Here is a 12777-nt window from a genome sequence, read left to right on the forward strand (position 1 = left end):
CTGTTACTTTTTAAGGCATTTTGGATGATTCAAACTTGCAATATTCTTGTGTATTTTTCTTCTAAAGTTGTTGTATGTTCATATACCAAACAGAAATAAGGCATAACACTTATTCTTTGCAGTGTCTCTGTACAGTAATACAATACTGTGTTGTATCCATGAGAAACAACAACAACAATAATAATAATAATAAAAGGTGTTCTGGAAATAAAAAAGATCAGTTACAAGTTATTTGCTAACTGACCAGTGATTGTGTAATTGCTAAATAATGAATGCAGACACATTATTTTGTACAGTGATCAGGTAGGATGTTTTATTGAGATATCAATAATATACAGTATTGCTTATTACTTGCTGGTCTTTAAGCAACATTCACCAACAAATAACATTTTTGGATAACCAGCCAGGAACATGGCAATTTTATTCCCTGAAATAAGTGAGTAAAGGAATAAGTTACTACTCATATAACAACATCCTACTTCTCTAAACAAAATCCTCATTTTTCTTTGGTAGTTCATTATCTCAAGAATTTTAAACACACACACACACACACACACACACACACACACACACACATATGTATATACCAAACATATGTATCGAGAAAGGAGAACACACAGCCCACATTCAAGGCACAAAAGTTTGTTACACACACAAGATTCTTATCCGTACCATACCAGTTAAAGAAGAAAGAAAATTGTGATGAGGTCCACACCTATTTCTCAAAGAACTATTACCAGTGCAGTAAAATATTCATCTCCTAGAAATATCAATGAAGAAATCTTTACAGATGCAAATATGAATAACAAATATTTGGTGCCCAGTCAAAAATGTAAGGTGAAAATGCGGAAGAGAGAGGGATAAACTAGCCACAACTGGACAAAGGACATAAAAAGGCTTATAATAATCTCCATTTTGTATTTTTTTGTTACATTTACAAAATAAAATTCTCACATTTAATAACGAGAGATAAATAACTTAACATTGTTTTATACTAATTTGTATCACACAGTAATTGTCACTTAGAAAAATACACATTTTATATGTAATATCAATAAGCATGATTATTACAATGATCACTAAATACATGTGTCACATAATCTCTGCAATGGTACTTTAACATACCAACATTACTTCTCAAAACCATTTTAAAAAAATCATGTGAGTCCAGCATTTCAATCTGCAAAGTTTCACAGTGTTGAAGGTTGTATACACTGTTAAAAATTCTTGTCACAATGTATGCAACTTGTTCGTGAGAGTGATCAAAGAGGTAACTTTACAAGTTGAGCAAGATTATGTTGTACATGCTCACAAGTTGAGGCTCTCACAAGCCTATAATTATCTATAAAATATCTGACAAAATACTTTACGGTTGTTTCACAAGCGCGCGCACACACACACACACACACACACACACACACACACACACAAAAAACACATTTCTATTTCTTTACTTTTTCTTCAGTTACAATAAGGAGTACCGTACTGCATGAAACAATGATACAATGGTACATGACTCAAATAGAACACAGTGACTATTTTCAGTTTCTTTTATTGGCATTACCAATGAGTTACTCGAGCATCATGTGGCAGTTAGAATTTTACAAAGTTTATTTTCCAGTTTCTGGAACTAAACCTGTGATAATTCTGTAGTTTACCAGTAATGTGACCAAGCTCTTCCAGGCCTTTATTTGTGGCACATATAAACATGTCTCTGTCAATTTGGTTTTGTCAACTGTCATCTGTTCCACTGACCCAAGCTGAATAAGACACTGTACTGATTTTAAGAAAACAATCCCTCAAAATAAGCCTCTGCTGAAGGCTTTTAAACAACAATTGTTTCTCTGTGTGTCCACTGATTACTTCTTCATTTTTATTGGATTTTTATTGAAATTTATGCAAATAGTCTCAATGGTAGTCATATAAATTACAATTCTGACAAACAAGAGTTTGGAACATTAAATGATAATGCCAACTCATCCATTTAATATTTTTTCACTCTCCAAACACCTCCTGCACTCCCATTCCACAGCCACAGACACAATCACCGTATCACCTAGTGTAACCTGGTTTAGAAGATACTTACGTCTTTCACTCAATATTTTGATTACATCTCATCATGTCCTATTAAAATCATTCTCAAAATCGTTTTACATCCCACAAAGTAACATGCAGCGGTCAACAAAACACCTTAATATTCTGATTCATTCATATACCACTTATATTATCAACTTCATTCCCCATGCAGTAACAGACTTGTGAGCAAATGAGATGTAATACTAGTCCCATACACACATCCATCAGCTCCTCTTCAGGCCTGTCATGGACATCTTACAAACATCTCATTAGTAAGAGTGTCTGAATAAACATTAATATGAAAGCAACCATGTTACAGGTTGATAGTTACAATCAACAATATTCTCTGAGGGCATGACTACCAACCAGCTGTCCATTTCATATCAGAAGCCACAAGCTGTGTACAACCATAAGATTAAAAATGTGCTACTGTTTCTGCCCATATCAGGAGACCTTATCAATTACTTTACAACCTATGCCATCTGGACTCTATTCTCTATTGTCTGTATTTGGTAAGAACAACTAGGTCACCCAGAATACCCTATGCTCTCAACTTAGGTCCTTGCCTGCCCCTGCAATCTTTCCACTTTCACACATCTATTCCCTTTCTCTTTTTCTTCCTTCTAAATCCTTCATTTGTTACTATCCCATTCCTTGATTTTTTATATATTTATTCATTTCTTCTTGTCTCCCTTCTCATTGGTTTAATATTATTTGGTTTTGTTCTTCTTTGCTCTAGGTTTCTTCCTCTCCCTTAATTTTTGTTTTGTTCTTATTTATTTAATGATCATTACTTACTTCCTGCTCTTCTCTCCCTGTGAGTAAAGTTGTCTCTAGCTCATCTTCACTCCTTTTTAAAACTTCAATCCTCCTCTCCCCTTGCCTAAACATCATCTCATTTCACACAAATGCCTTCTGTTTCTCCCTACTCCTATTCTCAAGAAAATATTCTCTCCAGCCTACATTAGCATTTAAAGCAATATCATATCAGTCTTGCAAATGTGCGGCTGTTCCTGTCAACTCTGAAGAAGAATGTAAATCTGTAAGTTAAACAACATCTATATTATTTTTATGTACAAGTCCATTACCTGAGTGGCCTCATTAAGGAGAGTTCTGAACAACACAAGAAAACGGCTATAAAATTCTTTGTCACTTTTTTCATTATTTGTTCTATATGCTCTGTGCATTTATTTGTGTTTCACACATGATGTCTTAAGATGTTTCTCACAGCAACTGCTATTGTGATGTTTTCAGAGTACAAATTTTTGAAAATAATACTAGTAATGTGAACTTCATACATTCAGTATCAGTGAGATGGGAGTAATAAAAGGAACTGATAGGAAATGGCAGCAGAGTGAATGAAGATGTAGTCATAACACACAGCAAAAAGATTTGTGATAAGTAAATCATAATTGATATACATAATTCAGTGTTCATCATAAAGCCAAACCAATATCTCTTGCATCACTGTGGAACAAACAGCAAAGGGTATTTACTAAAACAGCATTTACTCACAATATGGAAAAAATGATCAGTACCTTGTATTCATATAAATTGAACTTGGTGCAACTTTTGGTTCACAGTGCTCATATGATTTCATACAGAGACTTCTACTTTACTACAACACAATAATTCTAAAGATGTCAAAAATATGCCACAAAATAAATTCAAATTACAGTACTTCCAGTTACAACTAGTCACCTTTTACCAGAAAATATCTGCCATACCTACCATCACACATACTTGTGTTCCATGTTTTCCAAGCCAGTGTGATGAGTCAATTTCACCCATTTCTAAAGAAGTGAGAATGTAATTTTAACTTGGATGTTCCAATCTATCTAAGTTAGCAACAACATTTTCCAGTATAATACTGCTTCTAAAGGAAATAAAGTTTTGTAGATGAAAGATATTTTGCATAATATTTTAATGAAAGTTGTAAATATTTGTGCTCTTCAGAACTACTCTAGTATGGAGGTTTCAATTAAATTTAAGATTTATGAGTACCATGTTACACACAATACAATAAATCCTACATGGCCTGCTTTTTTAAGGGATTTTTTCATGTTGATAATAACAAAAGCATACAGTGGTAAACTTCAAGCATATTGCTGCAATGGACACAGTGCAACATATTAGACTCTTTATGTGGAGTTTCACTGAAGATATTAGCAAATCCTAAAGGCTGACGAACATCATATAACAGTAAAGCATGGCGCAATGAATGATGACCCTTGATAAACAATTTTGCTTACTGGTGATAGTTTAGAAAAGAAAAAGCAAAATTTTTACAACAACAAAGAACATATAAGCAAATGATCTTAAGCAATCGGCTTTCTGCCATATAAAATTATGCTAAAGAGACAAGTTACTTCCATGTTTCCCTAATATCTCTGTACCATACATTAACAATTACTTCTCAAGAACATCAGTTGAAGTGTAAAATGCTTTCCTGAGATGGAGATGAAAATCGTGGTAATCATTTCAATGCCGGTTCCTGAATATCTGCAACAGTCTAATGCATTGGAGACTTTCCGAAGGTTACTTGGAAGCCTTGGTCTTCTGCTTACTGTCCCACTGTCAAGTGAACTGCATTGACCACTCTTTTGAAGTGTTACTTCAATGGACACACAAGACATTTAACAACACATTTAAGCTAAGATTATAAGGAAATGGAAAATTGATAATAATATAGTGAGCCTGATACAGCTGCCAAATTTTGCAGTGTGTAGGTTTCAGCTACACACATAGATCTGCAATCAGCACACAATCTACATGTATCTGTACACCATGACTGGTGTTATTCAATGGAAAAGAAGGTTCATGTCACATACCACCACTTTGGTAGATAATCACAGCTCAGTGGTAATTTCATCCTGTGGCCGAAAGCCAAATGTAAGGAAGCTGTCATCTACTAGATAATCATGACTAGCAGACCAGTCAGTGAGAGCAGTGTAGCTGGGAGGACCCGCTCCCTCCTCGCCCTCCCAGTCCCAACCCTCATCCTCATCCCAGCAATTGCCATTCCCAAAGCTGTGTCGCACATCCACAGAGCTTTCTACTGGGCTGCGGCTGCTGCTGGAGCTGACTTTCCTCAGGGGCTGGAATGTGGTGAGGGGCCTCCTCAAGCTGTCGTCAGCCGAAGGAGGTACTATAGGAGGTGGCGGCGATACAGCATGCGTCTGTATTGGCACCTGCAGGAAGTTTACAAGCTGTGCCTGGGCAACCTGTTGACAATCACAAAGAGGGTAAAACATAATTCAAATATTGTTTCTATGTAAAATTACTCTATAAAATAAATAATGCATATTTCATTATCAACAAACAAACATAAATCAATGTATTTGAAACTTCCTGGTAGAGTAAAATTGTGTACTGAACCAAGACTTGAACTCGGCACTTTTGCCTTCCATGGGCAATGGATCTACCAACTGAGCTATCCAGGCATGGCTCATGACCCATCTCGCAGTTTCACTTCCACCAGTCCATCATCTCCCACCTTCCAAACTTCACAGACGTTCTCCTGCATGCCTTTTGGGAATGCCCAACCATTCTCTTATGTTCATTGCTGCCACTATCCATCGTGTAAATCAATCTGCCAATAATTTGTCTTTGAAGCTCCACTTGTATAATTGAATATCAAATGTGTTTCATTCCTGCTGTAACCACTATTGCCTCCACTATTTCTGTTATAATTATTTCTGCTTGCTGGGTTACATATTATGCACAAGACTTGTCATAATCTTTGTGTCGTAATGTAATGTAAAATATGCAGAATGTCTTGCAACAAGAAAGAGAGGGTCCGATAGCCATAATCTTGTCAGGAGAAAGAAGCAAGTATATTACTAACTGTATCTTTGTGTAATGGTAAAACTGCTCAGTATTAGGGACAAAGAGTGTTTCAACCACTGTATTATGTACTTAAGAGCAGCAGTTGTTTTGAAGCAAGAAATTTGCATAAGGGGTGGAGGAGACAAGGGTATAAATGAACAGCATTAGAGATGATGTGTTTCAAACACATTGTCATATAGTATGGGCCACATGTGACTGATACAGGGGTTGGCATGGAAAGTCAGCAAAGACACTCACAGATGAGTAGATAACCTGCTTTGACTTTCAAAGAACACATGAAATTATTTTATGTTTTTTAATCAGTTTATCTTTACGATACAAATAATTGAATGACTGAGTTCTTCACTAAGGATTCAGAACTCAAAAACGCAAGAGGAATTAATGGACGAAGTTAATAAGAACTGCTTCTATAAACATAAAGTCTGTATTTTTCTGATCACAGATTCTTAAATTTGATGATTCCTCCTTGTTTATGTAAACAGTTAGCAATTTCATAGCATTGACATATGTGCTAGGTGGCATTTTTGTTTAAATCATATTTTATGCATGTTTGGTAGTTTTATATAAATGTTACCTTTAATTACACCAGGACTAGTGAATACATCTACAAGGACTTTTAAAAAATTGTCTTTTCTCTTAAAAATTTGTTGTTTTGCACAAAACACAAACTGAATATAGAAACACAAAATGCAAACTGAATATAGAAACAGATTTCATGCATAAGGTGGACAAAATTTTTCCGTGTAACTCCTAAACAAGATGGATGATAAAATAGGAGACATATGTAACACTATCATGTATTCCCCCCCTCCTCCTCCTCCTCCCTGTCCCCCAACATCTTGAATTCATAACAGAAACCATAAAATTCTGCATATTTTTCATTGTTACTTAGCCTAGTACCAAGCAGCACCTAGTTGCAACAGCTTCAGTGTCGCAACAGGTTAAGTATATTACAATAGTCACAAATTATTAGAGTTGTATGGTGCAGCTAGCATAGGATCGATATCTGATGCAAACTTTGCACAACTGCTCCAAGATTATTTTTACAGTCAGCCACTGAAGGAAGATGTTCTTCTTATAGGACTGAAATCTACTGTTTTGATATCAATTTAGAAACATGCAGATTAGCGAATGACAGAGATTTTCACTCCTTTGAATTCTGTGTCAACTATACACAGAACTTTGTTCAGCCTCTTTTGACTCTTATGTACCCACCAAAGTCCAGTTGAAAGTCATTTTTATTATCACCCACAAATGCTATTAAAAGTGAACACACAGTCATTTGAGTGTAACAGCTGCATGCTCCCTGAAGATGTCTTATTTCTATTATCAAATTTATGCAACAGCATTAATATGAATACACCCATATAACTGGAGTGTTCTGTTTTATTATTTCCTCAGCAAAATTTTATACTCTATACAGTTGAAATCACAGAAAACGCCAACTGATTTACTTTTAAAGTGTGACTGCGCTACAGGGACAACCAACGGGAACTGTAAATCCCCAGAAAATCAAGCAGAAGATAAAAGCACTGTAGTATGGTATCTCAATAAAATACTTTTGTGCCTTGTTTCCGAAACTTTATTATTATTGTATGGCTTAGGTCTCAGGTTGTAAGCCTATTTTATAGCACACAACTGTTTCTAAAGCTAGCAAACAATCAAAGGCAGATTAATGTGGGATTAGAAATTGTACTGATGGCAGTTGACTTTGCAGATGTTGTTCTGGCACCTGTTGGGATTATCAATGGAATGAGTTTCACTAGGCATAGCCTACACTCAAACAGGACTGGGAAGGGAAGGTTGGTACAGCGGGGAGGGGGGGTGGATCTCATGCCACACACGGTGAAATACCTGTTGTAATGGGTCATGGATGGAGAAGAAGGCTTTTTTTAGGATTAAATCCAGACAATAGGTTCCCCTGCCTAAAGAGTATCTAAGGCAGTTCAGAAAATTCTGAAATTATCATTGTATGAAAGGACAGACTCACACTGTAGGACTACTTCAAAGGATTACACTGATCAGCCACAACATTATGACCTCCTAACTAATAGCCAGTATGTCCACCTTTCGCACAGATAACAGCAGCGATGCATCATGGCATGGAAGCAATGAAGCCTTGGTGGGTCACTGGAGGGAGCTGGCATGACATCTGCACGTACAAGTCGCCTAATTACAGTAAATTCCGGGGAGAGGGGTGGGGGGTGGGGGGCAATGAGCTGTGACACCACATTCAGTCACATACCAGATGTGTTCGATTGGATTCAGATCTGGCAACCTGGGAGATTGGGGGGCGGGGGTGGGGGCGCACCATTGGAACTTGCCACTATGTTCCTCAAATCACTCCATCACACTCCTGGCCTTGTGATATGGTGCATTATCTTGTTGAAAAATGACACTGTTGTCAGGACAAATGATTGTCATGAAGGGGTGTACACGGCCTGCAACCAGTGTATGATATTTCCTGGCCATACTGGTGCCTTGTATGAGCTCTGCTGGACCCACAAATGGCCATATGAGTGTTCCCCAGAGCATAATGGAGCCGCCACCAGCTTGTCTATGTTCCGCAGTACAGATGTCAAGCAGCTGTTCCCCTGGAAGATGACAGGTTTGCACCCTCTCATCAGCATGATAAAGAAGGTATCGGCATTCATCAGACCATGCACGTTGCCAACATCCACATTAGGAATGTTTGGTGCACTGGGTGTTTGGAACACACAATAAGTTGTGCATTTTTCTAAATGCTCATGCTGAGCCTCCAGGCCATCAGAATCTGCCCTTTGTCAAAATCAGATAGATCATGCACCTTTCCCATTCTACACATGGACGGCAAGCTCACTGATACTACATGCACTGTGCATTTGTCTGACTAGCAGTCATTCCTTGCTGGATGATACTGCTATTGCCTGGAATGGGTTTATATTGATAGTACGTCAGTGGTCATAATGTTCTGGTTGATTAGTGTCTATCAGAAAAGGAAAACAGTTCAAATCAGGACATGGCCTTAGTAAAGTAAGTGAAGACCTTAGTGAAGTAAGTGAAGACAAACACTTTGAAATACCAGCTACTGAATTAACAGGGCTTGATGTCACCAAGAAATCAATCATTTTGTGCATGTATCTCCCAGCGGTAGTGTGGAAAATTTCTCCATGAGTTAATGGAAGTTCTAGACAACATAAATTAATATATAAATATAAACACATATATCTAAAAACAAAGATGATGTGACTTACCACACAAAAGCACTGGCACGTCGATAGACACACAAACAAACACAAACATACACACAAAATTCTAGCTTTCGCAACCAACGGTTGCCTCGTCAGGAAAGAGGGAAGGAGAGGGAAAGACTAAAGGATTTGGGTTTTAAGGGAGAGGGTAAGGAGTCATTCCAATCCCGGGAGCGGAAAGACTTACCTTAGGGGGAAAAAGGTCGGGTATACACTCGCACACACACACATATCCATCCACACATATACAGACACAAGCAGACACATACCATGTCTTTCCGCTCCCGGGATTGGAATGACTCCTTACCCTCTCCCTTAAAACCCAAATCCTTTCGTCTTTCCCTCTCCTTCCCTCTTTCCTGACGAGGCAACCGTTGGTTGCGAAAGCTAGAATTTTGTGTGTATGTTTGTGTTTGTTTGTGTGTCTATCGACGTGCCAGCGCTTTCGTTTGGTAAGTCACATCATCTTTGTTTTTAGATGTATTTTTTCCCACGTGGAATGTTTTCTTCTATTATATTCATATCATTAATTTAAACACACATATCGTTATACAATTCAGACATTAAAAGCAAAGCACAGTGGGATGTTATAAAAGAGAAAACAGGGAGAGGCATAATAATATACTGATAATGGTGGGAGATAAAGTAATAAATTATCCACACCATCTACCATACTATGTGAATGCCTGTTTCTGAAGTATTGCAGAGAATTTTCAACAAAAATTCCCAGAAACAAATACAACACCTATAAATAATTGCGCATTTGCATTATGATGTTACTTCAAACCACAGAGAATGAAGACAGTGAAACTGTACATAAGCAACAAAACAAAATGTCTGTGGGCTTTGATGAAGTACCAATGTGTACACCAAAATAATGCTTAAAGAACATATAAGTTCCCTTTCAAACACAATAAATGAATTCTTTGCATCAATGAAGTTTTCAGTGTATTTAAAACAGGCAAGAGTTGTACCTCTACTAAAGAAAGGTAATGCAGGAGACAAACAAAATTGCCACCCACTTCCCTGCTGTAATTATTCTCAAAAATGATGGAATCAATTATGAAAGTTGCGTGAATGAATTACTTGAATAATACCACCTTTTAAGTGAATCAAGTTTGGTTTCCAAAGTATGAGAAGTATGGAGTCAGCCACAGTAGAATTCACACAAGTGGTACTTGATGCTCTTGACAAAGACAAGTGTGTCACAGACATATTTTTAATCTTTCTACAGCTTTTGATACTGCTGACCATAATGTTCTACTACAAAAGTTAGAAGCATTATGAACAGGAGGGGAAGCTAATGACTGGTCCTGATCATACCTACCAGATAGGGCACAAAGATCAAAGATAACATATACAAGGGGGTACCCAAAAAAACCCTAATAACATTGCCAAGGATGAAGCTTGTGTAGCACACATTTCTGCCAATAGGTGTGTACAGCACAACTCATTACCAGTTCAGTGCCCCCTGTGTTGTCAACCTGACTTGTTCTGTTCATCACAGTGATTGTGTTGCTTTGTTCTCGCTTCGTTTTTATGATGGCAAGTTTAAGTGAACAATGTGCAGCTGTGAAATTTTGTTTTCTACTTGGTGAAAATGCTGCTGAAACTGTTTCAATGTTAAAAACAGATTACCAAGATGACACTATGGGAAAAACTCAAGTGTACGAATTGTTTGCTCAATTTAAAAATGGCATCATGTCAATTGATGACAAACCTCATTCTGGGTGTCCATCAACTGCCCGAATCGATGAAAATATTGAAAAAATTTGAGAGCTTGTGCTCACAGACCATGGACAGACAATTGATCAACTGCCAGAAGTTAGTGTGTTATCTTGGAGCTCGGTTCAGCGAATTTTAACTGAAATTTTGGGAATGAAAGTTTGTTCCTCAGGATCTGGCTGACAATCAAAAGGAACACTGAGTTGAAACACATTGTGGTTTGAAACAACTGCTTGAAACTAATCCAGATTTTCTATCAAAGGTCATTACTGGTGATGAGTTATGGTGCTATGGTTATGACTTAGAAACAAAGCAATGGTAAAGCCAATAGAAAACATCATCAACAACCCATCCAAAAAATGTCGTGAAGTCAAATCAAACATCAAAACAATGCTGATTTGCTTTTTTGATGCCACGGATGTAGTTCATTCAGAGTATTTTCCCCAGATCAGTCAATCAATCAAACCTTTTATTTGGAAGTTTTAAGATTGTGCAACAATGCTCATCAAAAAAGACCCAATTTGTGGCAGACATGAAACTGGACAATGCACCTGCACACACAGCTCTCTCTATTAGACAGTTTTTGGTTAAAAATGCCAGGGTTCCGCTGCTTCATGCATCTTACTGTCCTGACCTGGTTCCATAAAAAGGGGAATGAAAGGACACCGATTTGACAACATTGAAGAAATCCAGAAAAAAATGAGAAAGGAGCTGTCAGCCATTTCTAAAGATGACTACAAAAAATGTTTCAAACAGTGGAAGCACAGGAGGGACAAACAAATATATTAGTTTCAATGGAGAGTATTTTGAAGGGGATAAGGTTCTTTTATAAACAATTTGAAAATACATAGCTTTTAAAAATAATTACTTTTTTGGGTTCCATCTTGTACCTCAAATAAGACCAAACTTTTAGAATAAAATTTATCAGAACCAAAATACATCAATAAAGGAGTTCCTCAGGGAAGTGTATTAGGACCAATACCATTCCTGTACATAAATGATTTTCCCAGTAGAGTTAATCATGGGGAAAAAATTCTCTTTTCTGACAACAGCACATTATAATCACTGAGAAAACATGAGAACCTCTTGCAGAAAAAGCAAATACAGCACTCAAAGATGTTTACAATAGGTCAACAAGCAATAAAGTGGCAGCAAATGTGAAGAAAACTATTGTCATGAATTTCAGTTTGATGAGAGGAAATGACGCAAATTAAATGTAGACAATACCTCAACAGACAGTGTGACAAATGTCAAATTTCTAGAAATGAATACTGATATTCAGTTGAAGTGGCCTGAACATACAAAGATCAGAATGTAATGCACAGTAAAAAAAATCACAAATGAGCTTACATCTTTTACCCACTTTTCTACGTAGTGACTGACATTCTCAACACATTTCTCCGATTGTGGTACCAGTTTCAATATGCCCTTTTGGTTGGAGTATAGCCTTTAGCAGACTGTTGACTTCACTTCCGCATCTGTTGCCAAACGTTGGCCAATTTCTTCAGGGAGCCAAATAGATGAAAGTCAGGCACCTCCCTCACAAATTTGGCAATTTCTTATTAACAGGAGCAGCAACATGGGGGTGAGCACTGCGACATTTGTCATGAAGGGCATGACACAACTTAACCAAAGTTTGCATATAGGCTGCAGTGTTTGCAATGGCCCTGTATTCAACAAAGTCCACCAATAACATACACCATGCATATCTCAGAACACTGTCACAAGCACTTTGAGTCACTCTGAATTCTTTTTGTACTGGGGAACCAACATGTTTCCACTCCACAGAGGCCTACTTGGTTTCGGGCATGTAGTGGTATGCCAGCGGCCCATCACTAATGATGATTCCTTTCAGAAATACATGCCCTTCTGCAGTGTAATGCATAACATGATCCAA

At 37.3% G+C, this 12777-nt stretch overlaps 1 protein-coding gene across 1 annotated transcript in view; it reads right to left on the reverse strand.

Annotated features, from left to right (window-relative positions):
• Nucleotides 1-2546: 2546 nt before the first annotated feature.
• The window catches only part of LOC124775696, a 52647-nt gene continuing 42416 nt past the window's right edge, over nt 2547-12777 (reverse strand). Inside the window, exon 5 of the mRNA XM_047250524.1 lies at nt 2547-5300. Coding sequence (XP_047106480.1) covers nt 4926-5300 — 375 coding nt within the window. The 3' untranslated portion in view covers nt 2547-4925. The remainder of the gene's footprint in view (nt 5301-12777) is intronic.

Source organism: Schistocerca piceifrons, chromosome 2 (genome assembly GCF_021461385.2).
Source record: "Schistocerca piceifrons isolate TAMUIC-IGC-003096 chromosome 2, iqSchPice1.1, whole genome shotgun sequence".
Taxonomy (NCBI): domain Eukaryota; kingdom Metazoa; phylum Arthropoda; class Insecta; order Orthoptera; family Acrididae; genus Schistocerca; species Schistocerca piceifrons.